At 40.1% G+C, this 27,850-nt stretch overlaps 3 protein-coding genes across 10 annotated transcripts in view; 1 reads left to right on the forward strand and 2 right to left on the reverse strand.

Moving 5' to 3' along the window:
- Positions 1-9,994, reverse strand: part of LOC108101253 (syndecan) — a 100,770-nt gene extending 90,776 nt beyond the window's left edge. For 3 of the 7 annotated variants that reach the window (XM_017205565.2, XM_017205547.2, XM_017205536.2), the window contains exons 1-2: positions 9,827-9,991; positions 8,933-9,268 (exon numbers count right to left, since the gene is read on the reverse strand). In XM_017205565.2, the coding sequence (XP_017061054.1) occupies positions 8,933-9,025 (93 nt within the window). In that variant the 5' untranslated portion in view covers positions 9,026-9,268; positions 9,827-9,991. Of the gene's footprint in view, positions 1-8,932; positions 9,269-9,826 lie in introns of all 7 variants that reach the window. The other 4 variants (XM_017205525.2, XM_017205511.2, XM_017205557.2 and 1 more) reach the window with 3 other exon arrangements.
- Positions 9,995-10,377: 383 nt separating this feature from the next.
- LOC108101243 (zinc finger FYVE domain-containing protein 9) lies at positions 10,378-15,729 on the forward strand. The gene is made up of 8 exons (XM_017205501.1): positions 10,378-10,481; positions 10,679-11,522; positions 11,801-13,274; positions 13,337-13,615; positions 13,678-14,701; positions 14,758-14,878; positions 14,946-15,110; positions 15,170-15,729. Exons 2-8 carry the CDS (start codon positions 10,701-10,703, stop codon positions 15,320-15,322), a joined length of 4,038 nt encoding a protein of 1,345 aa, XP_017060990.1. The 5' UTR covers positions 10,378-10,481; positions 10,679-10,700; the 3' UTR covers positions 15,323-15,729.
- A 51-nt stretch (positions 15,730-15,780) lies between these two features.
- On the reverse strand, positions 15,781-26,972 carry LOC108101281 (FK506-binding protein 2). 2 transcript variants are annotated; one of them, XM_017205577.1, is made up of 5 exons: positions 26,806-26,972; positions 24,611-24,806; positions 16,858-16,946; positions 16,588-16,787; positions 15,781-16,409 (listed from the first exon to the last, which is right to left on the reverse strand). In XM_017205577.1, the coding sequence occupies exons 2-5, from the start codon at positions 24,802-24,804 to the stop codon at positions 16,230-16,232; spliced, it is 663 nt and encodes a 220-aa protein (XP_017061066.1). In that variant the 5' UTR covers positions 24,805-24,806; positions 26,806-26,972; the 3' UTR covers positions 15,781-16,229. The 2 variants fall into 2 exon arrangements, with proteins under 2 accessions (XP_017061066.1, XP_017061075.1); XM_017205586.2 differs by having other exon boundaries at positions 16,600-16,787; positions 26,806-26,971.
- Positions 26,973-27,850: the final 878 nt, after the last annotated feature.

Consider the following 27,850-nt stretch of genomic DNA (forward strand, 5'->3'; position numbering starts at 1 on the left):
AATCTCAGCAGCGTTTCCGAGTTCCAAGTAGCGATTTCTGTTAATCAGCAATTGATTTGCTGAGCGTTCAGCAATTGTTTTGCTGAGCATTCAGCAATTGATTAGCTGAGCATTCAGCAAATTAGTCATTTTAGTTTGCAGCACTGTTCACTGATCTATCGCTGAGCACTGGATGTGCAATAATGCTACGGAGATTGACAGTTTCCAATCTGCGATCGGTTATTGTGAGTCATTGAGCAATCGGAGAGACGAGACTCACAAAACGCTGACTACATACGTGACACAATTGTTAAAAACCGCAGATTTAAAGAACCCAAACGGAAGATATAGAGAAAAACACGAAACAAATGCGATTATACGTAAATTAAAATATGACAAATAAGCATAATAATTTGGTTGCCCATTCGTAGATAACAATTAAAGCGTTAATGTCGAGGGCGTAAACAACAAAAACCAAAATGGCCAACAAAACTATCGGTCAAAAGTCAAAGTTATAAATTATGCATGCAGTTTTTCAATGGATTTGCTAAAACTTTAATGCGTAACATCAGCCACAAAAACCGTGACATAATAGAAAATATTCAGAATATTTACACGAGGTCTGTGGGCCTGGGCTACATGTATATATAGTATATAATTTATGCAGTATTACTAAATTCAGTGCAACTAGTATTTACAATTGAAAAAAAAAATGTAGGTAGGCAAATTTTTTTAAATCAGCCCAATATAAAATAACAAATGAATAATGTAGTTTCTAATTTAATTATTATTCAAGGACTTTTTATTCACATATTTTTGGTTGAGAAACAAGGAATATTGAACGTCCATTAATTTATATTTATATGCATTCAATTGAATTTGAAATATTTTTTATATTTATTGGCCGCCTTCATTAGCTAATATTAAAATTTTCACGACCTAATTTAATTAATTTTTAATTTAAATAATGTTCATGGACTAATTGTTGGATTCTTATCAAAACAGAGTTTATTATTGTGTATAAATATATACACAAATAGCACTCATTTTTACTGCGTTTTTATGTTAATACTCAATGACCCGAAATGCGAAACACTTGTCGGCTATCAGCTGCTATATAAGCTTGACTCCCCAGCATCTGAACACTTGAAACTTGAGTCGTGTCAATAAACTTTAAAAGCCAAAATCAAAGAACGGGCAGACCGAACAACAGAGCAGCTGTCAGGACTGAAAAAGGGAAGTGCGAGGGGTTTCCTTCAACTTTTTGGGGGACTGCAATCTGTTGCCGCAACTTCAACTGCAACTCAGTCGCTTTTTTTGGGGTGTAATGAGTTTTGGGTTTCCCCAACGCTCCATGTGTGAGAAGCTGTGTCCTGCCGTTAGTCGAAACAATGACAACACTTTGGGGAGCTCTATTGGACAGAAACACCGAAAATTTAAGGGAAGCCAAAAATGGGGGTCCAAAGTAAAAAGCAAACGGACTTTAAATTTGGGGAAATTGATATCACAAATAACTACATATATTAGAAAAAATTATAAAAACACTCAAGTAATAAATCAAAGTACAAGCTGGGATTTGTAGATTCTATCGTTCAAATAGCAATGAGCTCATTTAAATTAGCAACCTCACATTCTGTTTCAGCGTTAAATAGGCATTTCAAAGATTTTGCACTAATCTTCGGGCAATTCTTGATTATTACCAGTGACCTTAGTCCAGGGATTATCGTAGACACTCTCATGGGAATGCTATCTGTTCTTTGTTCGTCAGATTATTAGCGACTCTGTATATTATTTCTCTTATCAATTCGGAAATTGGCAGAGATTCAGATTCACAGATTCACTGAAAAATGAAATGACGCCCATTTTAGCCAAGGTAAGAGCATTAACCTAACAGTTAATGTGAACGAGAAAACTTTTTCCAAAAATATACCCAACTATTCCAAAAATCCCTTATTGCCGAAATTTTTCCAAAAATGAACCAATAATAAACATTTTTACGGGAGAAACTAAAGCTTAAATTGTATAATTGCGTATAAAATTCGGTCGGGTAAATATGAATAAATTTACGTGAAATATTTCCCTGACCAGGGCGTATAAACAAATCTGCATTTGTGTTTGTTTCGGTCGCTTTTCACCCCCTCCCTCGACCCCCTTCTTCACCACTGCGGTGCTGCGGTGTGTGTGTGCAAGAATTTGCGTCGGTTTTTGTGGCCATTGCGTGGGCGTTCCAAAACACACAATAACCCTGTAAAATTGTTCCACAAACATCTGAACTGAAAGGGGAACTGTATTGGAATGTACAACACTCTATGATGTTTTCCGACCAAAACGAACCGAAATTTTGTTGCCCTCAAACTAAAACTCAAAATAAATTCAAAAATTCGTTTTTCAAGTAAACTTAAAACTTACCACTATTTTTCATCTCTTTCTAAAAACCTCGAATTCAAAGGATCACAATTTGGACTTTAGTATTAGAATAAAATAATACTATTGGTAGTTTGTACTACAATGTGGGAAAATAAAGTAAAACAGGTAATGGGGTAGAGAAAGGTGAGACTTTTTTCGAAAGGGAACTGGAAATGAACAGTCGGCAGGAATGTGTGCACAAGTTTATTGAAAACGCATCGACAACATCAAACAAACAACAATAAGAGATGGAAATCCCAACGAAAAACGCATAATTATGAAAGTATGCGAAGCATGTGGGCGAACGGGCGATAAAACAGGAGAGGGAGGAAAGGGGCGACATGAAGAGACGGTGGAGAAAAGGCAAGGCGGCTACTAACTTGGCTCAGTTGTCATTTGACTCATTCGCGGGGGCGGTTAACTCTTTTTCAAGCCTTTTTTCTGACCGGCTTTTCCGTGTTAATGATATGCAAACAAACACAAAAACGCAAAGCCAAAAAGGAAACTCGAAAACGCACATCGAAAAGTCAAAAGCTGCAATAACAACAGCAAAAAACAAGACAGGAAATACGCGCCATATACAAAAACAAAGTGCTGGAAAAGGGGCCAGAAAAAGGAAGGAGGAAGCTAAAGAAACCAACAGAACATTTTGCGCGCGATTTGCGTCAATGAAAAATGGAAGAGCAAAAAAACAAGGGGGGCGAAGTGGGGATTAAGTACGGGAGTAGGCGCAATCGGGATTGGCACGTCTTCCATGTTATTTTTCGCAATTAAAATCTGAAAAAATTCCGTGGGGGTGGGCCTCAAATAAACAAATCAGGGTAAACAAACCAACTGCGAATCATCAAAACTAAAAGTGCGCCACATGACCCCATCAAAAAATATAAATCTATCTTTAGTCATCCAATCTGAAAATAACCTTGCCAGATAAACAATAAATAAAGTAAAGAAGCTCTAATTGATAGGCTAAGTTTATACTTAATTTTAAACTCCCATAACTTATACTTCCATAGTGCCATACATAATTTCTTTGTTTTTTAAATGTGCCCAAAATTGCAGTACCCCCAGTAACAGTTTATAAGATAAAGGAACAAAGAAGAGGAGAAAGAGCAACTAAATCAGCAACAGTGGGACACACGAAGAGGCCAATAAAAATGAAAACAAAATTGTAAAATCCAATAAAAACAAGCGCAGACACACGCGTTTTACAGCGGAAGAGGTGTGTGTGTGTGCGTGAAAGGTGGTGGATGCGCGGGTGGAGGAGACAAAGAGGAAGAGTTGGGCGAAGAGTGGGAGTAGCTGGAGGAGCAAGAAGAAGAATCACCGCACACACATGCAACTTGTCCGTCAGTAAACCGCAAAATGAAACAAGACCAAGTCGAACATATGAAACAACAATAACAACAAAAACAACCACAACAACCATGAAAAACGGCAACAACGCATGTTTATTGACATTGCCTTACTCTACCCATCTCCTTCTGTCTCTCAATCGCCCTTTCTCTCTCTGTCCCGCAAACAGGGGGGCGGTTGTTGTTTTTGTTTGTCTGTCTTTGGGTCGCGACGCTGCCGGCCTAAGTATGTACGAATGTGTGTAGGTATTTATTAATGAGACGGTGTTTGTGTGTTTGCGCTGTTTACCACAGCAGACACACAACACACGCACTAACGAACAAACATTTATACCTACATACATACCTACGCCGCCTCAGCAGAAACTGAAATCTTGAAATCATACGGGCCAAAGGCCCGAAGAGACGGAAACGGAGACTCAGAGACTGAAGACCCAACCCAAAAGACTCAAGACGAGGTCGCGAGAATCCCACCCGAAAACACTAGCCTACAGGGGGTCTGATTCGGGGTAAGGGTCCCATCAAATGGTACTTGCAATTAAGGACCCATCAGTCATGCTCCGAGGAACCTGTCCGAAAACACATTTAAATGTGCTTCAATTACCAAAAGCAACAGAACAAAAACACTAAGTTGTACTGAATTTTACTGAACCGATTCGACTTAGCAGATATGTATATGTTTTGACTATACAGTTTTTAAAAATATTTCAAAATCCTTGAACTAGTTTTTAAACTTTCTAAAAATCCTACTTTTTTTCTTTTTTTTTAAATCGAACTGCTGAAATGATTACGATCTCGTTTGGACTAAACAATTTTTAGTTAGCCACTCATAACATCCCGTGATAAGATTAGACCCGTTACATTAAATCCCCCCGTTTTGTTACCCAGTGTAGACAAACTTCTCTGCCGGAGTTTTCAACTCCGGACGCTTTCTGTATTCTGCCTTTTCTTCTTCACCAAAGTTGTCTGCAGCCTACACACATACACTTACATATTTACATGCCGCCAGCGCACAAACATTTTTTTATGCTGGCTTCTGCTTCTTCCTCGGTTCGTTTGCTTCATTTACAATTTACAACGAACTCTCTTTCCCTCTCTTTCTGCTTGTCTCTCAATTACTCTCTCTTCGACTTTTTGTGCGCTCTCGCTCTTCGCTCAATTATGTATGTAGCAAATGTTTTTGCTTGTGATTTATTTGCGGTAAACCTTCGGTTATTATTTTAATTGAATTGTATTTTTTTCAGGTGCAAGTGAAAAAATTCAGTAATTTATAAATATGTTTATGTTACAGCTAAATTACAGGTGTTCAGCGTGATTTTCTCTTTCCTTTTCCTTGTTTTTGCCTTTAGTTCTTTCTCTTCCTCTCTCACGATCTTGTTTACACTGGCTTAATTAGCAAATGACGCAGATTACTTGGGGTTTTCAATTGAACTTAGATTACCGCAATTAATCTGTCATGTATGTGTGTATGTACATTCCTCGGTTTGACATTAAAAAAATCAACCATACATATTATGCATTTTAAAACTTTTTATGATAACATTTTGACATTCTCAGCAGTATTGATAGCAGCATTTTTTCTGCATTCCGTAAGTTTGGGACATATATAAATAAATTTCTAGCTAATCCTTGCTAAAATACACAACGTATTCAAACCTGGAGTTAGGCTATATTACATGATCAAAACCAATCAAATAATTGTTATCATTTTTTCAACATCAAGGGTACAATAAATTCGGTTGACTTTTTTGTAAGTAAATTACAAGGTGCGACAAGACAAAAGCGAAAGAGGTGGAAAAGAAAGAGACAGAGAGCAAATGCAAGTGCATAACAACAACAACATGAGACATGATTGCTGGTGTAAAGTCAAATGAAAAGAGACACACGTGAATAATAATTGAAAAAAATGTAAACCGCATATGGCGGAAATAAGGAGAAACGAGAGGGGAAGATAATGAACATATGGGCAAGGTAATGAACAAAGATTGAATGAAATGAATGAGCAGAGATGAAACCTGAATGTGTATGGAAATACAATAGAAATTTGAATAAAATTAGTTGTAAAGCATTATATCAATGGGATTGGCATCTAATCTAGTAAACTAAAATAGTAGCTAGGCACACATAGAAAAATATTGAAATTATGAAAAACAATCCCAAAAATAAACATTACAACAATTCGTTAACATCCAAATTATTCATAAGCTTACAGATTTTGTTATGTCAACAATAATTCCTAAATTTACAAAAAGGTTTTTACAAATGGTAAGCTTAAAAACAAAAACAAAAGCACTTCTGCGATATATCATAATTAAAACAATTTTGGAAAATCACAAACAAATAAATTTAACCAAAAATGTATACAAAGAGTTCGATTCAATTAAATACACGATCAAATCTGCAACTCGAATTTAACCCAGAAACATATCAAACAGCCACTTTATTCAAATTTTCGATGAAAGCATCGAGAATGGAAACAAATCGAAATATGATTACTCAGTTCAAGGAAGTGTCGGATGTTTAGGTAGCTAGATCCCCAGAATCGATCGAATGGAAAACCCAATAGCGGCTGAACCTTATCGCTGTCTGTCGCCGTCTGGCGATGAATCGATATTCCAAGAAATCCAGGAAAATAAACACAACCAGCAGGCGAACAAACCTGAGGGAGGGAGATGGAATAAAGGAGATATAAAGGAAGAAACAGTCGGAAAAGGAGGAGTGCAACAATGTCAAAAGAGGCGTGGTATAATTGGGCTTAACACCTTTGGAGTGACAGGATACTTCCACTAATTTTGCCTAGCTAATAGTTAAATGAGTTTAGTATATTCTCTATTATATTAAAAAAAAAAACCTATTTTCAATGTGTACTGTAGATTGCATTAATGCTAATGAAGGGCTAGATTTGTAAATGAGATAGTAAAGAAAGGGAGGGAAAGTGAATAGTGTGGCACTTGCAACAGTCACACACATTAAACTTACACCCTCTCTTTCGCCCAATCTATAACCATCTCTTTCCGTGCCACTCATCAATTTTTCCGAGCACGTTCTCAAAATGTTTTCGGCGTTGGGAGAGAAAAAGCTACAAAGGAGACGAGGAGGGGAAATAACCACGAATGCCAATTTTGGCAAAAACAAGTGACAAACACCAAAAACAGGACACAAGATGGACGGAATGGCAAAAACAAGATTACTGAGTGTTTTGGGGGGATTGTGAAGGGGCAAAAGGCCATCGCACTATTTATGTACGAGTGTGAGTAGAAATTTTTCGGGCCAATAAGTCACACACGGATAAAAGCAAACAAAACCAACAGGCAAACGAACAAACAAACAAACAGTGAAAGAAGCAAACACAGCCATCGAAATTGGCAACAGCCGGATGCTTTTGTTGGCTACCATCGATGGCAAAGATCATCGTGACCAGGAGCAGAAGTTGCATCAAAAACTGGCCCAGAACCCAGGCCCAAAACCAGACGCGCTATCAGTGATGAGCTTCGGGAAATCCAACTAACTAATCTATTGTTTAAATTAAGTTGAACATTATTTTCATTCCCAGTGATTTAGAATAACCTACAACTTCCGATTATAAATAATAATGATAACCTTTTCATACAGTAATTTACTTATTTTTATCAAAGTCGAACTATGAGCTAATTCATTATTCAACTATGTTATCAGCTAGCAAACCATTATCGATTTATTACTCAAAATATACGAATGGAAGATAACTTATCCCGCTCAAGCATGAAAACAATTTTAGTGGTTCAAGCAATATCGAAAAAATAATAATGATCAAGGAGTTATGGGATGTTACTCATTAACAAATGTATGACCAACTAAGATAGGTTTTTGTAAAGAAAGTTAACAAATAAAACCCAAACAACAACAATTAAACAGTTAATTCGTTTAATTGAGTCTGTTTCTTTTTTTTTAATAGCCAGAAGACACTTATCACTTTGTTAATTTGATTTAAACAGATTTTCTGTTCTAAAACCAGTACAGAAATTGAGCAATTAGAAAAACATTTTGAGAAGTGAATCTACTTTCAAGTGAGAGGCGAGTTTCCGAACAGCTTGTAAACAATTTTCGTAAGTTTTATTTCCAGGCAAGTGATCTTATTCGAAAGGTGATTAAAGAAAGCATGGGTAACGAAAGGAATTCATCGGAAATTGAATCATCTCTATAGCTGCGAGCCGCATTCTCCAAATGAACCTAGTATCTGTATCTGTGTCTCTGGCGGCACTCATCTCTCATCGCTAATGGAAAACAGCGACTGACAACATCGATGCGAGTTGGACCCGATGACCAATTTCAGATTTGCAGCCTTATTTGACCGGACCGCAACCAACAGCCTCGTCTATTTCAGAGTGCCGATGTCTGTGCGTTTAGTTTGCTGCCATATTTATGCGTTCGCAATGCAGACGTTTTTAATGTCTTTTCTACAAGAACAGAAGGAGCAGTCTGGCAGGCTGGATGGAGCCACAGCTTACTCGACGAGACATGAAGGCCTTTCCTCTTCATTATCCGCAGCCACAAATTGCATCCAGTGCAATGCCTCGGAAATTTCATGGCTGCTGACCCTCTACTATATGTATGTATATGTATCTGGCACTCGGTTGCCGAATTTTGCATAATAAGTGCAACACAACAGCAACATGGACAACCACAAACCGCAAAAACAACTTAAGTGAACAAGAAATCGAGCCGAGGAAAAGCCCTCAAGGTGGGAAAATTGGGTGAAGGCAGTTCGGAATTCTGATTGAAGCTGCATCGATTTAATTGGGAAGTTACAAGGAGAAGTGGTTGACAATTGTCCTCCTGAAAAGGGGTCAATGCTTTTCTACGCAATTGTGGCGTCCTGAAGTCACACACGATGTTCAATTTTCAAATATGTTTGTTCAACTACAAAAGATTATTAAACTACCTAAGCAATGGGAACTATAATTATTTTAACATTAACCAAATTTGTCGACGTGTTGGTCAGAGTAAATAGAATAAAATTGGTTGAGTTTTAGGAGCCCCGGACTATTTTCTAAAAATAATAATTTCTTTGGGTCTAAACACCAGAAATTCGGCTATCTAGATATATCTTTTAACGAAAACAAACCTCATAGATTTAGTTAGTGTAATGTGTTAAATTTGAATTTTTTCAACATACTGAGCTTTAAGGTGTATACATAAGTTTCCGTTGGCTTTACCTGATCTTGAGCGTGGGTGGCGGCCACCAGAATTCCGAGGAGCAGGGCGACGAGCAAAAGCGGCTCTACGGAAATCTTCTGCTTTGGCTTCATTTTCCCCGTTGATTTCTTCGGTCGTTGAGGTTGTGGTTTCAGCTAATAACTTCCAGTTTGTTTATTGACTTAAATTTTAGAACTTGCGGCAGCACTTTCCATATATATTTTTATATATATACAATCTATATATATTTTCGAACTTTTCAAACAGGTTTGACACTAGAAAAATTCTGTTTAAATGCACATGTGGAATTAATATGATGATTTAATGGCCAGACACTATTTCCGATGCGTTATCAACTAAATTTCAAAGCAAAAGAGATAGAGAGATAGAGGCAGGGAATTAATTAAGCATTACACACTGTAAAATTAACAACAATTTATCGTATGCGCGCGCGGCTAAAATCAAAGAAAGGAAATAGAAGAGCGGGGTAATAAACAAAACGTTTACGCAGAGAGAATAACACAAAAAATAGACAAGACAAGAGCGCAACTACTGTGTGAGCAGGTGTGTGTGTGGGAGTTTAATTTTCAGTACGATTATTTGCATTTTATTACCAAATTTACAAAAACATGATTTTTGAGTACACAATATCGTTCTGGCTTTTGTTTGTTATTTTTGTATTTATCCCTTAAAATCCTGCGATTTTTCAACGAAAAAAAACAACCGCCCACCACTACAACCACACTATTCGCTCTCTGTCTCCTCTCCCCTCTCTTTCCCACTCACGCCGCTATGGCGGCTTCTTTATGTGTCTTTTTCTCTTCTGCTTCGCCTGCTTCTTCTTTTTCGTATCTTTCTGCCCGTTGTTTTGCTGCGTTTATTTTCGTTACATTTATTTTTACTACTTTGCGCACCTTTTCTTATTTGTATTTACAAAAACCGCACTCGCGACTCTATTTCGCGGTGTTGAAATTTCTTTACACTCGAGTGGCGACAAAACACACACGAAATCGCGCTAAATCCGGACGTACCCGTGCCTACTCCGTTTCGTTAAAATTTTTCGAATGATTTTCCGTAGAGCTGGAAATAATGATGTATATATAAGTATCGATATAGGACTTGGTAGTCGATGTAACTCGATAGTATATTTTAGTTTTCATGGTATATTTTTGTGCGCAAATGTGGTCACACCAACTGCGCTCTCACTCTGTTAGGTGAATTTAACATTTCTGTTGGGAGGTTTCTATCTTAAAATCTAGGCTTAAGAATTGCAAATTAATTAAAAAATTACTAAACAAATTTCTCTCTAACATAGTAAATATATGTTCCCCATTATGCTTATCCACAATATTGAAGTTTCCATATTCTGCCGTATATGTCCAGTGGCGCCTTACCAACAGTTCTTTATCCGTTAACAGTGGCAGAGAGAGGGCTCTGAAAATACTAAAATTTACTTTTCACGCCTTTCCAGCACTATTCCTGCGGTAATTTTTAGTCAATTCAGTTTTACAATGTTTTTTGTCTCGGGGTTTTTGTTAATAAATTAGCCAGAAAAACAAAGTAAATAAGGTAATTACAGGTTATTAAGAAAGCGTATTCAAAGTAGACTGGATTTCACTTACTTTGTCTGGTTATTGATTTATTTAAGATGTGAACTACGTATGAATCACGAGATTTCTTTTTTTTTGTGTTTTTTTTGTGTAGCTTTTCTTTTGCGTTTTGTGAAAATTCAGCGAATTAATTCTGGTTTTTGGGCTTTATTTTAGGGTTTCTGCTGATTTGGTGGCCATGGATTTGGTGGACATTGATCAGGTTTTGGATAATCTGGAACTGCGCATTGCGGCCGACGAGCAGCTGACCAGAAATGCAGCTGCAGCGGCGATCTCCGTGAATCCTGGTCGCTTTCTGGGCGATGGAGCCAGTGCATCCAGTCATGGAGCGGCAGCTGGAGGATCCGGATCTGCGAGTGCGACACCATCATCCCTGGGCGCCACGGCATCGAAAACTTTCGTGGGCGTCTCCCAGGTTTTCAATAGCCTGGATGACTATAGGGAGAACGTGAAGTCCTTGGAGGTGGATGCCCAATTGCCCAGCTACGATTGGCAAACGGAGGCCGAACACGAGGACGACATCCACAAGTTCAGCGAACGGACGTCGAAAAACAACGGACAAGCGATCGTATCCTCCTCCGAATCCCTGACCACTTCGTCCTGCTCCACTTTCTCGTCGGGTCCTTCGCCCGTCAGCAATGGCAGTCACTCGGAGGAGCTGACCACGCCCCCCGAAAGCGATCGGCCAAGTGAGGTTCAAGTGATGCCAAAGGAAGAAGAGCAACCCAAGGAAGAAGTTGATAATAATGATCATAATCAGGATCAGGTGGCTGATACCGAGCCGGATCTACCTAAGCAAAATGTGGAGGAGCTGGCCGTGGGTCTGTCCTCCATCTCCATCACAGCATCCGTCACAGAATCGCAATCCTTGCTGCCAGAGGAGGTCACTGCATCCTCGGTTTTAAGGCAGGTCCTGCAGGACCTCTCGGAGGAATCGTCGCAGAGCAGGGAACCGGAAACCGAGATGACCAATGGCATTGAGATTCCGGTAGCTCTTGAAGTGAGTAATACGTTTAAAACAAAAGCTTTCCAAAATAAACAATATTATGTTTGTTATTTCGAATCATGATCCAATATGAACTTAATTATTAATAAGATCTATTTCTTTTAATTCTAAACATTGAACATTTACCAATTACTCACAATTTTTTGCTATCCAAATAATAAGTTTATTCTTTTTCTACCATTAATCCCATGTAGATTAAAAAATTTTTAAAAATGAACCATGGAATCAATTTAAAATATAAACAACATATAACTTTTTGCTCTGCCTTTCAGAAAGCACCTGTTCCAGAAGAACCTCCCGCAGAGGAGAAGGAACAGCAGGCACAAACCGAGGAGGAGGAAGTGGAGGTGCCACAGGAGCACCCCAGACGCAGTCAACCGCTCACCTTCTGCTCCACCATGGACGAGATCTCCGACACAGAGCTGGACAGCATGCTGCAGGAAATGGACGCGGATGAGAACCAGGAGGTGGATCAGGAAATGCCCGAGGATGAGAAATCCCCCTCAGCTTCACCAGTGACCGAAGAGGAGTCCGTGCGGATTCTATCCGACGAACAGGAGACGACCTCCAATGACCAGATGAACGTGGACAACTTCTCGCAGGCGTCCACCGTTGAGTTTGCCGATCTGAAGCCGCAGGAAACCGCAATTCCGGTCACCGCAATGGGCGAGGATATAGCCTCCAGTTTCAGCAGCACGGAGTCGGATTCGCTATCGGGCAGAAAGCTGGATGGCGAGGAGGAACAGAGGGCAGAAAGAGAGCAGGAGGATGCCAGTCTGGCCACCGATGCACTGGAAACCCAAGAGCAGCGTCCGCAGCGTCCCCAAACTCTGGATTTGAATGGTTGCCAGGCGGGAAATTCCACTCCATCCCAAGATGAAACCCCTGAAATCCAGCAGGGAGAAACGCAGCCTGCTGAAGGTAATGAAGGAGCAGCTGGAGCAAGTGTAATTTCTGGTGAGGATGAGGAGGAGAGTCCCATTTACGAGGCAGTGGGATACAGCGATCCGCATGCCAATCTGGGCAAGGTGCCGCCCATTTGGGTGCCGGACAACATGGCCGGTCAGTGCATGCAGTGCCAGCAGAAGTTCACCATGATCAAGAGACGCCACCATTGTCGCGCCTGCGGAAAGGTTCTGTGCTCCGTTTGCTGCTCGCAGCGTTTCCACCTGGAGTTCGCCAACGAACCGGAGTCGCGTGTTTGCGTGCAGTGTTACATGATCCTCACCGAGCGACAGGCCAATGGCTCCAGTTCCGAATCTGCTCCGGGTTCCGTTTTGCCGCCCACTCCGATGCGTTCGCCGAATCCCAACAATCCGATGGAGTACTGCTCCACAATACCGCCACATCGTCAGGTGGCCTCCTCGCCAGGAGCTCCGCCGCCCAGCGTAATTGTGCCCGTGGGTGTCCTAAAAAAGAACGATGGCAGCTCCTCGAACTCCTCGAGTTCGGATGGCAAGAAGGGCGCCAGGAAGCGGAAGAGTGTCATGTTCAGCGATGGCATTGCACCGGGCAGCGAACTGGCCAGCACCATGGAGCAGCAGTGGGGCGAGGCGAAGCAGGCGAGGAGGGGACTCTCCAGGAGCGGTTCCGGTGCTGGTCAGAAGCCACCCACGCCTGCCACAGAGGAGCCACCACGCAGCATCGATACCAGTTCAACGTTGGGTTTGGTGGCTCAACTCTTTCGCGGTTCCATTCCTCCAAGTGCAGCGGCTGCCACTTTATCGGCCACTGAAGCACCAAGCGGTAGGACTTAGCTCAGTTCCTATTTGGTTACATGTGATTTAATATATTTTCCCATCCCCCAGCTGGTCGCTCATCATCCCAAACCGCGGCTCAGACCTCGCCGCGTCGCAAAGCGGAACCGGCGCGCAATCGCAAACTCCCGCCGAACGCAGACGCCCAAGGTTGCTATCTGCCCGCCGAGGAGAACGGCCTGCCCCCCATTTGCGTTGCCAGCAAAGAAGGCGGCGAGGTGGACTACAAGGTGATGCGCAACGATGCAGCGCTCCTCGAGCGATTGCAGAACGAAACGCTCAAGTTTATCATCAAGAATAACTTCTTTGTGCTGGTCAAAATTGTTAACAGTCAGTATTTACTAATAGTTATTTAATTTGAATACTTTTAAATGTATATTTGTAATCCCCAGTGAGCTGCTGCATGAATCGCTGGGTGCTTAACTTCACCACATCCGGACTTCATCACATGGGCAGCGATGAGTTGATTATTCTGCTGGAGATCAAGGAACCCAAGCAGGGAGAATCTGTGAGTGGGGAAGTCGCCATCCCGAAGGATGTTTTCCAGCATCTTTACGAAATCTATGTGGAGGCGGAGCATGCAAGGTCGAGCACTCACGAATTGGCTTTCACCAGTCCGCGCAACGCCAATTTCCTGGGTTCCCGGGAGCATGGAGGATTCATTTTCATCCGGCCAACGTACCAGTGCCTGCAGGGTGTGATTGTGCCAGATAATCCCTATCTGGTTGGGGTGCTTATCCATCGACACGAAGTGCCCTGGGCCAAGGTTTTGCCCTTGCGATTAATCCTCCGTTTGGGCGCCCAATATCGCTACTATCCTTGTCCATTGATCTCGGTGCGTGGCAGGGAGTCGGTGTATGGAGAAATAGCTCAAACCATCATCAATTTCCTGGTGGATTTCCGCAACTACTCGTACTCTCTACCGGCCATCCGGGGATTATACATCCACATGGAGGATAGGCAGACCACGGTGATAATTCCAAAGTATCGCCAGCAGGACGTAATCAAGGCAATCAACAATGCCAGCGATCATATTCTCGCCTTTGCTGGCAACTTCTCCAAAGTGGCCGATGGACATCTGGTGTGCATGCAGAACATCAACGATGATCGATCCGAGATGTACTCCTACTCCACGCAGGCCATCAACATTCAGGGGCAACCACGGAAAATCACAGGAGCTAGTTTCTTTGTGCTGAATGAAGCTCTGAAGAGCAGCAGTGGTTTGTCGGGCAAGTGCAGCATCGTGGAGGATGGCCTGATGGTGCAGATAATGCCCGCCAAAATGGAGGAGGTGCGTCAGGCTCTGCGCAATCAAAATGACATCGATATCGTCTGCGGACCCATCGACGCCACCGACGATCAAAGTGAGATTGTCAGCATTAAGTGGGTGGACAATAATCGGGATATCAATGTGGGGTAAGTTTGGATGGAAGAATTAATTTATATAAATTATGACTTTATATATTTGATAGCGTTAAATCCCCCATTGATGACCAACCCATGGATGGCATATCCAACATGCGAGTTCATGCCACCTTCAACTATTCCAATGCTAATTATGCAATCCGTTTGAGTGATATATACATTGTCAAGGTGAAACCTATTGATTTTTGATTTTTCTAAATGCTAATTCACACCTTTTTGTTATTTTGCTTAACAGTGCGAAGACTGGTATGCCACAAATGGTGGAAATTATGCGGACATAACTCGAATTGCCGAGCAACTGGCTCGCAGCGCCTCGATGGCCCTGCTGCCATTCCTTGATCTTTTAGCGGCAGCTGGCATTAACAAACTTGGCCTACGAGCCACTCTCGACCAGGAGAATGTATATATCAAACACCTTAAAATCCTTTACAATTGTTTAATGTATTACTTTACTTTTAGGTTGGTTATGAAGCCGGTGCGCGAGGCTCAAAGCTGCCGCCGCTGTACATGAACGCCCTGGATAACCATCTGATAGCCACGCTTCATGGCGAATCCTCTGGCATTCAGGAGCCCATCGTTCTCGAGCTGGTCTTCTACATACTGAACGCCTGACTTTAGTCCCTCGTAGTGCAATTCTCCTGCTGGCTTTCGATGTCCAGAAGGATCTTTCTCTAAACTCCAAGCTCGACGCGAACAAAGCTTACAATAACTACACGAGCCCATGGGGCGGAAAAGGAGGAGGAGGAAGTTTAGTCGTATTGTTGGATGGCTCAGTTAACTGTGTATATATTTAAGTAGCTCATCGATTGGTTTTTGTCTCTACCTTTATAAGATTCTTATCCCTTTTCATTTCAAATGTTATATTATTCTTGAATTTTATTTGTTTTGAGTTTTCATTGAAAGTAAAAAGTATCTAAGCAACCTAAATATATATATATATTTGTATGTGATGTTCTTTAATATGCTTTACACATTTACCACTCGAGTATATATGAATAACAAACTATATAAAAACTGTTGATCAAATCGCTGTTTATTTCTGTGGTAATATAAGTAAAACAATGCTTGGGTTGTTGTTAAATTATTGGTAGCAATTCTTTATTCAATTTAAAGTGTTCCAATTGACTTTGTCTTGAGTGTGTGTCTGGTTTACAAAATACGATACGAACATTATCTGTACGACGGGTCTAAAAAATCGTCACCACCCGCAGACGACACAAAGTATATAACAACCTATAAATGTATATAAAAATGATGTTCATTCCCTCTCAGATTGTACATAATTTAAACTACGTCTCGAAATAATAATGCACTCCTTGAATGTTTTTTTGATGTTTAGATGCTGATATGTATGCTATATACAAAATGACATCGGGAAGCATCAGTGGTTCACTCGATTTATTGCTCGGCTTCGGCCTCGTCTGTTTGATATTGTTAAGATCTGTGTATGTATATATCTGGGTTTTATATAACTTAAGCACTCTTGTCCCTTCCACAAAAACCCCCAAAATGGCGAACTCTACAGCTCGTCGTGTTTGGGGCCGGAGAACTCCTCGTGGGAGATGAAGCCGTTCTTGTCCTTATCCTCGTGCTGGAAGATCTCCTCCACCAGCTTGTCGTTCTCGGCGAGCATGTTCTTCAGCTCATCGGAGTCCTGGCCCTCGACGGCGGTCATCTGCTTCTTCAGATACTCGCTGACCTGTGGGGAAAAATAAAAAAATTGGAGTTAGTTAACTTGGTTTAAAATATATAAGAGATATCTTCTGTTTTAGAGGAAAGAAGGATCATATTTTTCAGGTTAGGGGTTAGTTACTTATCCCACATCCAACGGATATTTCAGTGAAGAGAATATATATAAAAAAAAGTGCGATCCATACATAGACGATTACCTCTTCGCGACTCAGCTGCTTGTCGGCATTATCGTCGATCTCCTTGAACACGTTGGTTGTGGGCGGGGCATTTCCGATGTTGATCAGCTCCACATCGAAAAGAAGAGTGGCCTTGGGCGGGATCACATTGCCGGCACCCTGATCACCATAACCCAACTGGGGAGGAATGGTCAGCTTGCGCTTCTCACCTAAAATCATTTCACGAAGAAATTCATTTTAATTTAAACTCTTTTCCAGAATCGGGTTTTTAGTACTTACCCACGCACATGTTGAGCAGACCCTGATCCCAACCCTTAATCACCTGGCCGGCTCCCAATTGGAATGTGAAGGGCTGGTCGCGGTCGAAGCTGCAAAAAATGAAAAAAAAAAAAAAATGGAGATACAAATTGTTAGACGCTTGTTAGCCGCAAAGTTTCAAGTGCTTACAGGTGTCGAGGGAAAAGGCCCCACCCTTTAAAACCAAAACAATTCATCATATCTTTACGACTCTTCTCTTTCTCTTTTTTTTTTGCTGGCAGTCTATAAAAATTATTTATTTGATGGCCGCGCTAAGCGAATTTACTTTAATTTGTTAAGCGTAAAACTGGGGGATAAACAAAAAGCAGGGAGCAGGGAGCAGGGAGAAGGGAGCTGCTCAGGTATGCATGAGAATGTCGCGCTCTTGAGCTTGATGTATGATGTGGCACAGTTGCAGCCCATTTGATGATGATTATGATATATAGAAATGGATTCGCAGTAGCTCAAGGGTGCAAATAAGGTGGCAAATAGAGCCATAAACACGTTGTAAAATGCCTTTTGTAGGCCAGTGTTCTTGTGAGCTTTACTCCAGTTTTAAATGGTAAGCGTAAATTTAATGACTTCAAGGGGACAAAATTATATAAAAAACCAAAAAGGAAGCTAGATTTGGAATGCCAAAGCTTATATCCCCTTGCAGTCATTTGTTATTATTATTTTTTTTTTATATAAAATCAATGAAACAACATTTTTTTAGAGGCATGTCACTTCAAAATCTTGGTCACTTTCAGCAAACCCATTTGTTGGAAATTCGGAAAGGGGTTGTTTTATAAAAATTATAAAAAAAATTGGCCAAAAAATAAAAAAATAACTAATGATGCAGTTGGTTAGAGAATTGAAATAGAAACATTAGAGATTTCCCACTTCAAAATCGGATTGAAATTATAAAAGTTATGGACTTTGTTTGTTCTAAGATTTAATTAGCGCAATCAACGAGCTTTACTTTAATCTCTTTCAGTTTTAATAATCCTCTTGAATCTTAAACCTTATTTAAATTTTTTAAGCACTTAAAGGCCATTGAAATTTTCGGCAACTTTTTGAACCCTCCAGAGATCTGAACTTGGCAATTGAAATGTGTCGCTTGGGTTTTCCGACTGCAGGGAAAGTTTCTTTCTTTCTTTTACATTTTTCGACAACTTTCCTGTTGTTCATCATTATATTATTATTGTTGTTTGTTAAGAAAGTCGTTTGCCTGTATTTAAGTGGTACGGGGAAATGTTTTCTTTAACTTTTCGGGGATACCCGCTTAAATGTCTTGAGGGTGGAGGCAACCGAAACAGATTATTGCACTTGAGGCTGGGAAAAGGAAACAAATGATTAACCAGGAGTCACCCACGTGGCTGGGGGAAAGTTCTAGAGCTTGTCTGTTAAATATTTTATGTGCATCTCCTGGGCATTTTGCAAACATTTTTACATGCTCCTCTCCGGCTGTTGTTTCAAATTCGAGTTCAAGTCGCAACGATGATGGGGCAAGTGGAAAGTGAAAATGCGGCACCAAGTGGCATGCGGATTGCGCTGAATAATCCACCCAAGCGGGCCCAAAAAAAAAAAAAAAAAAAAAGAAAAACGAAGAGAAAATGGTAACAAACACACATGCTCGGCGGTTAAGTGTGACTCTGGAGCGTAACCAAAGTGTCGTCGTCGTCGCTGTTTTTTGTCGCCGGCTTTCGCTCAAGTGCAAATCTCCTGATGAAATAAAAAAGCGTAAAAAATTTGTATCCCTCCCCCTTGGAATCCTTGGGTGTCCTGTGAGTGTGTGTTTCGGTTTGGTTTGGTTTTTTTTTTTCAGGGATTACGCGGCATCTAAGACACCTCGGCGGCCTGTCTTTATTTCGGTGTCGCTGTCTGTGGCTGTGAATTTTTATTGCATTATTTTCCATGAATTTCTAGTAATATGTGAAACATTTTATGAGAAGTCCTGTTTTGTTTGCAGGCTTATTCTATCCATTCTGAGGGGAAGCGCTTATCCCTGAAGTGCTTACTCCTGAAGCCCCGCTAATTTATGGGATTTTTGAGGCTTAAAACAAAACCAGAATGTGTGACTTTGTTTTTTCTTACTGATCAATATTGGAGTTTCATTTGGAGTCAGCATTTTCGATATAAGAGAAAAGTTTAAAAGAAAACCTCAGGAAAAGGGCTAAAAATTGTCCAAACTCTTTTAGTTTGAAGAAATATTTATAAACCATTTTCTGCTAATCTAAATTAAAATATGCCTTTGCCTAATTCAGAAATAATTATTCCAAAATCTGATAATCTTCTTTAGCGTATTATTAATTAGCTCTTCCAAATTTTATGCATGAAAACATTTATTTCAGCCGTTGCGCTTAATTTAACCCTTATTACAAGTGAAAAGCTTTAATGGAAACCGTTTAAAAACGGAGCTGTCGAGTCGTAAATAAATGAATAAAATCGTTTAAATGTGTTGATTGTTTCAGTCGGCAGAGTTGACCGACCCGCCCGTTCGGACTTCCGTGTTCTTCGTCCTGTTTGTCCCCCGAAGCAATCAAATATTTATGAATTACCGGGCAAAACAAACAAAAGGTCAGCTGAGAGATCAGACCTGAATTCACTCGCAGGTGGACAAACAAGTTGCAATTGCAGTTGTTGTTACGCAATTGGCAAAAGGCAAACAGAAATTCGTGGATATTTTGCAAGCGATTCGCGGGTTTTTCCAATTCGTCTCTGTGAAGTTTAGATTGTGGTTCAAAGGGGTTCAACGGAGAAGGCATATGTGTAATTTTTTCTTTTTGGGAGGGATTTTATGGCCAGCACATTATCATAAAGTCAAGCCAAAAATGTAAACTCATTCATCCAGTTGCTAAATATTTAATAAGTTTCGATTTCATTCTTGCCCCCGCCTTGTATTCCAATCCCAATTCGAATCCGTGTTGGTATCTGTATCTGTATCTGTATCTGCGAATTGCGAACGGAGTCCCAACGCATCGCCTAATTTAAAATGCAGCTCAATGGGCGCCCAAACATCCGTTTGCCATCGTTCTACGTGATTCCGCACCACGGGCGGTATTTTGTGGACGGGTTTTCAGGGGTTCAGGGGTTTTTGGGTGGAAATCATACCACGTCACTCCGACGACTTCAGACACATTCAATCCAATCAAATTGAATCCTTTTGGGCGGCTGCCGCTTGATGACCTCGTTTTATGTGTCCGGCCAAGGAAAGTTATAAAATCAAATATGCAACCGCAATTCCGTTACCTTACTCGCTGTTTGGAGGCCTCCCCTTTGGGGCGACAAGTTGCGATTAACGTGCACCAAGGACAAGGACTCCGGCAGGACCTCTGGCCATGGATTTCTCTCTGCGGGAATGGTCAACGTGCGAACAATTCACACAAAAAGTCTAAAGTTTGAACAACTTTGCACCCAGACACTGGGGGAAAAAATCTACGTTGAACTTATTGATTTGAATTTAAAGTTTGGGAAAATTTTCAGAAAAAATTGATGAAAAGCATTATATAAAAAAATACAAAAGATGTTAAATATTTAAGTCTTTCGATTGAGCGTTGTTTTTTATAATTTTTTTTCTGTTCTAAAATAAACAAGTAACAATTAAGTAAAAGGCTCACAAAAGTTGAAGTTTCCATTTCAAACAAAAAATCATTTAAACTGCCATAAAATTAAAGGTTGTATTTCTGATTTTGAAATCATTATTTATGAGCTTTAAATATTTTTCGCAGTGACGGAACAAGTGCCGCACGGGACTCCCAAATTTATGCCCCAGCTGGCGGCATCACGTTCGTGCGCCCTTAACACAACCCCCGGAAAAAAAGCTGCTGTAAATTCAGGAAAAAATAAAAATTGCAACCGTTGAAGCTCATTAATTATTTAAACTATCTACAAATGTGTCTGACGCAGACCAAGGCGAATATATATTCCGAGGCAAGAGGCAGAAAGTTGCCATAAAAGTCAGACGTTTGTTGCAGTTGCAGAAACAGCAGCATTTGATTGCTTCCACATGGTAATGAGCTTTAGATTTAGTGGCCATCTTCAGTGGCAGTACTTTGTTGCACTTTACAAGTGTTTTGCCACCAATGGTGTCAAGGTTTTTGTGGTCATTCAAGCAGAGCTTAAGGTCTCTTTCCCACTCCTTTCCCACTCCCCTCCCACTCTATCACCCCATTCAAGGTTGTCCGGAGTGAGCTAAAACTTTCACTTTGATGCATTTCTGGTTGCTGCTGCTGTTTTTTTCACGCACTTTGCTTTTGGACATTAAATTGCACTTGCTGCAAAAGAGGTGACAAAGGGGGGAGAATTGGTTAGTAGATGGGCGACAAAACAGAAAAAAAAGCAAGAAAAGGGGGAATGACGGCGGAGTTTGTACTTGAAACATACAAATCATGGCAGCCAGAAAGCGACAACATCGCAAGTTATGGCCCGATGCTTCAGGTAACTGACTTCTGCTCCTCTCCATTTCCCACTTTCTGGTTACTCCAGCGTTACGTTGTCAAAAATTTGTGAAACATGTTTTTGAGGATGCCAACAAAAGAGCAGCTCCTCTTTTCATATTTAAACTACAAGTTGCACTGAGCGAGATTGTCTCCAAGAAAGTTCCAAAAGAAATACCCAAACTATTTCTTTGAAGATCTATTCACCGAAATGGTATTAATAAATCAATTAACAAATTTCCATTGTACCTCCAGTCCTTGCCTTTTGTGGTTTTATTTTCGAGATGGATAAACTTTCACCTCTTCAAAATATTCCACTATTTGCATGTTAATCAAAAATGTCACATAAAGGTGTGAATTGGCCCGAAACACTATATATGGGTACTTTTTAAATTCTTTGATTAATTATGTTAAACGAATTTAATTTGAAAGACACTTTTTTACCATTTATCAACTATCTAAGAAATTCAACAAATAATTACAGTATTATTTCTTGAAGGGGAATTTAGTTTAATGGGAATATTTAAAATAAACAATTTATTTTACAAGCATTCGACTTAAAACTGAATTTATTATTTTCTGCTGAATTTTCCACATTTTCTTGAGTATCTTCCGCAATGTTTTGGCAAAACTTTAAGCGGAAAAGTCACAATGTTGGCTGCTTGGAACTCAAGTAACAAATTAATTTCCCCAGAAGAGTGACACAGCCCGAAAGGGCCACGTTGCACATGAAAAACTTGAGGGGGGAACCATATACTATATATCATAAAAGGTGAAAGGGAGATGCTGCCGGCAGTAGTGTACTCGTATTCATGTTACGCGTCAGGCTGATTAGAATATAGCGGCGAGAGACTAAATAATTTATGCGGCCAAAAGAAGGTCTGCGGGTCAAAAGTGGAGCTCAACTTGTTGCCAGCGAAAACAAGAGACGCCGCCAAAGTCTAATGAAGATGGGGGAGCTGGGGAAATGGGGAGTCGGGGTGGTGGCCAAAGTCATTGACAAACTGTGGTTGCACGTGACTTGGCCATGGCTATGACAGGTAGACTTGATGGACTCCTCGGCTCCACAGCCTCCGGTTTTTCTATTTGGTCCTTTTCGAGGAGACAATGAAAATAAAAGGCAGCAGGCACGTGACAGGACTCCAGCTCTCGTCCTGCTCATTATTGAATTAGTTATAAAAATAAAAGGCAAGGAAGGGGGAAATTTGTAATTGTCCGAAATGTAAAATGTCTTTTATGGTCACCCAAGTAGGTTGTAATCCTTTTTAATATCAATTAAGCACGTAAACCTATTCTCTGTTTCCTTATGCTTGTGTGCTTAGGACAGTTTTCATTTAGATTGTCATTCCAGCAAGAAAATCAATTGACAAACCTGTCAAATGCAGGAGCCTTCTTCATATTTATCTCTCTGGAAAAGCATCCTTTTTTTTTGAAGGTGCTCTTCAGCAGGCAAAAGCTTAATTATCCCAGGGGTAAAAAGAAGGTGTAGCCAGCTTTCAGGCAGCTAATTTCCGCTGCAAGGAGACCTAAAACCCAAAATGGCAGGAGAAGCCGTTCGCAGCTCGAGGCAAGAAATGGCTGAAAGAGATTTTTAGCATAACGAAAATAAAAAGGGTAAGTAGAAGGCGGAGGAGGTGGCTGTCGGCATCCTTGACTGCACTTGACTGGCACAAAGTGCCTTGTTTGTTAGCCAAGTTCGAGGGCATTTAAGCCGCAGCAACAGGTGGCAAGCCAAAGAGAAAATGGCTGAGAGGACGCACTCTGATTGAGTTAGTTAGTTGGCCAGCTCTCTCACTCTCTACTGCCAGACTTCGACTTTGCCACGCTAAATTTAACAGCAATTGCAAAACTTTTAAGCCCTGGCAAAAGGTGAAAAAGGAGTAAGCAAAGGGGGGCAATACAACTTCCAGATAATTTGCCACTCCGTGTGCAACCAAAAATTGTCTACCAAAACTCAAGGTGAGGCCCACAAGTAAAAGGACACAATTTATCTTCACAGAGATGTCCAATGATGGATGGGAAAATGAAATGTTTGCCATTTCCCATTTTAGCATATGGTAAAACGGGTTAACCGGTGGGTCAGTCAGACGATTATAAAATCATTTCCCTTCACAAGAGATGCAATTTTCTGGTCATAAAATTAAATCAAAATTTCATGAGTGCTTTCACTCAGGTAACAAAATGAGATGGACTGATACCCCATCCACATATTGTTCCAAAAACGGTTTATTTATATGCCCCAATAGGTCTATATATCAGTTTAGTTAATCTAGTTTCTGTCGCTTATCAACAAGTTTTGTTCTTAGTTGATATTAATAAAATTGCTGATAATGAATTTTAGCGCTTGCCAAACGATTACACGCATTGAAGAGATTCTTTTTTCGGTGGTGGAAATCGAACGACTTTGGGGAGCTCATTTTTCCCACATGTGAGGTAACTTAATACTTCTTTTCCTTTAATTGGTTTTTCGGTTTTCAAATTTCGTTGCTTAAATTAACACGATTTATTGCAGCTTGGCTAAAGGTTTTAATTGAAGACCAAATTTTAGAGAACATCCCAGGGTTTCTTCTTGGCAAGCCTTTTGCTAAACAATTAATAAATATTAGGTATTTAAAAATCATTTGGATTGCTTCACCTTACTTTTTCCTAGCTTTTGCACCGGAAAAATGATTTCTTTGCTTAATGAAGCCAAAAGTTGAGGGCCACGTCATATGCACGCCCATAACCAACAGAAAACGAAACAAAAAGCGAGAAAATTGAGATTGAGATGGGGTTTAAAAGAGGAAGAGCCGGCGTTCAGGCATGGAAAATGCACCAGAGGCTGCAGCGACTGGACAATAAAAAAAGCAACAGCAACAACAACAGCAGCAGCAGCAGCAGCAGCGACAATGCAACAATGAGATCGCTTATCAGTTGGCGTCTAATTTACGGCAATGAGCCGCCGTGACGACAGACCGACTATGCAGCACCAGCAGCTTTAATCCCATACGGGAAACACATGTATCTGCGAGTATGTTAATCTCCAATGGAGGAGGCGAGTGTGTGTGCGTGCGGAGATTACAGCCAAAATCAGCTTTAAAAATATAAGTCATTCTGAACTCTGACATTACACACAAAATTTGGGGTAAATACAAATACTAATTACGTTTGAGAAGCAAGATTTTAAAAATTGGTTTATAATAAGTCAAGATGAGTTACTATTAGTATCCGTATTACTCTTTAAAAATGTCATATGTTTTGGTATATTTAAAGCGATGAGTTTCTCCTACAATCGCCAGGGTCTATTTTAAACGCTATTTCAGAAATAAACAACTCACCTCGAATCGAACTTCTTGCCATCGGCCGCCAGTGTTCCAGTGTAGTGCATCGTGAGGGAGTCGCCGGCCTTCGACTTTTGATCACAAACCTCCGGGGTGCTGATCACCTCCACTTTCAGATCCTCGGCGTTGACGAGGCTGTTGCTGGTGGCCACCACCAGAAGGCACGACAAAACGAGAATGGATTTCAACATGGCTGCAAGATAAATGAAACTTGATTACCAAAAAGTATTACGACTTTCGCAGAGGAAGAACGTGTTTCTACACTCCACTGCAAGGAGTAATAATAAATTAATTGTGTTGCCTGCTTCGAGTTAATAATAATAGCAATAAAACTGTAATTAAAGTGAGAAGAAGCATGAACAAAAATTTTTTTTTCTGCCTCAAATATTTTAATTAGCATTGTGCAAATCAATCATTATTATTAAGACAGTCGCGTTATGATATTAGATATATATAACTATCATTGTTTTAACAAGCATATATCACGATGATTTATCAAGCAGATAAGAAACTGTTTGATAAGAAACATTGCCGAAATGTTGCCAAAATTAAACTAGGCTCATCATTTGGAAAAGCCCATTCAAGTTAATATCCAAGTTATACGAAATTAAACACATTAAAATTTAAAAAAAAAATTTCAAACCTTATCTTGAAACCTTGATGTCCAAAGAAACACAAAAAACGGATGTTTATTTTCCTGCAAACTACAAATTTCGATACCCAGTAACTACTTTCGAACTAAGCCAAAGCACCAATGTCTGCCTGGGATTGATGTTCACCACTTTTATACACTATCACTATCATCTGCTGGCCATCATCTTTGCCTTAATAATCATATAATGGTTGCACAAGCGCTAAATGTTGAATTTGAACCAATTACCCGGAAAGGTGTAACATATTTTTGCTCAACAGTGTAAAGTTGAAATTGAAATTGAATGGTTGAAGAGGGGCAAGCAGCGATTGCGAATGGGATGCGCGAGCGGCAAAAATTAGTCATTATGCAAATGTGCAATTCATGGCAGAGTCGGGAGCCGATTTCGACCAACCAGCTTTGACCATCTCGACCAGCTGGAGGGGATTATGCAAGCCAAAAACCAAAGCCAAAACGAAATTATTGCGCGTACATGGTGGCGTATGCATAATGTCCGTCGTGGTTAATTCCAATGGGATGTTTGTGGGTGTTTCTGGTTAAATGAAAGTTTTGAAAGCGCCTAGGTCACCCAAATAAAAAGACAAAAGAAAAAAATTTCAAATAGCCGCAAAAAACTTAACTAAAAAAGGCATACAAAAAATAAAATATGTTTGGACTTTATATAGCTTGAAAACTTTCACTAATGGAAAGGCAATGGTCAAGCCTCAATTACGTGAAATCGACATTAACATCTTTTGATCTTCCTCTTCAACTGCTCTTATTTTCTTCTTCTTTTTCTTTATACAGTGATCACTCTTGAAAGCAAACTCTTCTGTTTTAATAGTTAAGAGAAATGTTTTTTTTATTTTACTCTGTAAATGTAATTTCCGAAACATTTTCGAATATGTACAAAAATTTTCTTTTAATGAAAATATTTATATTGTTCCCATCTATACTCTAAACACTATTGGTGAACATCATCGGTTCACTGTAACGAATTTTTTTTGAATTTTTTTTGAATTTTTTTTGGGCTTGAAACCTGTTGGGGCGATCCAGCTTCTTCTTTTACACACGTATGTTTTTTGTTTTAAATTGTTTGTATGTCTTTTATGAAAGGTTCAGTGAACTGACGGTACGAAGTGTACCGTAAGAGTTCCAATTCACAGGCCGGCGCTAAATGTTTCGGAAAATCTGGCCATAAGCGACACATCAGGAGTTTTTCTTCTTTTCCGAATAAGAAATGCTAATTATTGAACCGATCGTGATTAGTGGAAAGACAACAATAACAAATGTTAGAGACCGCCCGGCAATATTTTTTTTGTGTTTATTTTTATGGACTGGAAGCGATAAGCTCTCTTTCTCCTCCTCTTTCGTACAGTTTTCTTGGGGCCAGTGTGTGTATGTGTGTGCGTGGACTGAATATGAATGGAAGAGACACGACAGCAATGGCAAAGTACACGCTTTCTTTTGATTTCTCGAATTTCATTTCTTAATGACCACATTTTCTAGACATTTACGCTAAGCCAAACACACGATTTTTGATCTGCTGTTTGCAATATACCTTTTGTCTTCCACAGACGGATATCACTTGATTTCGGCGAAAGGGCGGGCGGGGGGCGGATGCGATGGACGAACAACAAAAACACGCGAGCAAACGGCGAGAGGAGCGGAAGTACCTCCGTTTCGATCGAAGTGCGGCAGAGAAATGCTGGAACTGCTGCCGCCGACGTTGTTTTACTACTTGAGACTATCACACTGCGAAAAATCCAACCTTAGTTTTATTCACATATATTGCCTATAATTTGCTTGTCTAAAAATCGAATTGTAAAAGAATTAAAAATAAGTAAAACATTTTTTCTACGATTTTTATTTTTTTGTTCAAAATAATATTATACATTAAGTGATCTACATTGTTTTAAGTGCACCCACATAATAAAAGAGAGTTAATACTTGGGAAGAGCGAGAGAGCACAGAGCCTCCAACGGAACTGGGGCAGGTGTACCTTTCCCCCCAACACGTGAAAGAGTACAAGAGATTAAAAGAAAAAAGATCGTTTAGCTGTGAATGCGAGAGAGATTTGGGGCGTTTTTTTGTAGGGAACATGAAGAGAGAGAGAGCACTTGTCCACGTAATCAAATTTCTCGTTTTACTGTTGAACAGCGGTGGATCAAGTGGGAAAAGATAATGTTTTCTCAATTCTGTTATGTTGATGTTATTACTTAAACCCCTGTTAAGATTATTTTTACATACAAACGCATACTGTGTGCTTGTTTTTCCTTTTTTTTTAAGTTTTTTGTTAAAAAAAAAACAAAAATATCTTCCGTACTAACTGATTAGTTTTAAAAGTTTAATTTTTGTTCTTAAGAGGTATCACTTACAGGAAATGGGTAGGGTCTATGTACTTTCAATAAATTTTATTATATTCGGCGGAGCTCAATTTCCTTTTGAAAAAACGTTAACCAAAAACCGAAAATATATGAAACACACAGAACGCACAACCTGCTCAACCAAAATTTGAAATTTTACTGAAGGAGTATACGTAAAGGAGTCCACTGGGGCTGCATGTTGCTAGCAACATTTTGAATACAATGTTGCAAAAACCTTAG

Source organism: Drosophila ficusphila, unplaced genomic scaffold, assembly GCF_018152265.1.
Source record: "Drosophila ficusphila isolate 14025-0441.05 unplaced genomic scaffold, ASM1815226v1 contig_414, whole genome shotgun sequence".
In the NCBI taxonomy this organism is placed as follows: Eukaryota; Metazoa; Arthropoda; class Insecta; order Diptera; family Drosophilidae; genus Drosophila; species Drosophila ficusphila.

Bases quoted from the DNA above. Each gene is read 5' to 3' on its own strand.
- LOC108101281 (XM_017205577.1), bottom strand. From the start codon at position 24,804: ATGTTGAAATCCATTCTCGTTTTGTCGTGCCTTCTGGTGGTGGCCACC. The intron at 16,947-24,610 runs GTGAGTTGTTTA...CATTTTTTGCAG, and splicing joins GGCAAGAAGTTCGATTCGAG to CTTCGACCGCGACCAGCCCT. The intron at 16,788-16,857 runs GTAAGTACTAAA...AAATGATTTTAG, and splicing joins TCTGCTCAACATGTGCGTGG to GTGAGAAGCGCAAGCTGACC.
- LOC108101243 (XM_017205501.1), top strand. From the start codon at position 10,701: ATGGATTTGGTGGACATTGATCAGGTTTTGGATAATCTGGAACTGCGC. The intron at 13,616-13,677 runs GTCAGTATTTAC...TGTAATCCCCAG, and splicing joins GCTGGTCAAAATTGTTAACA to TGAGCTGCTGCATGAATCGC. The intron at 15,111-15,169 runs GTATATATCAAA...CTTTACTTTTAG, and splicing joins CCACTCTCGACCAGGAGAAT to GTTGGTTATGAAGCCGGTGC.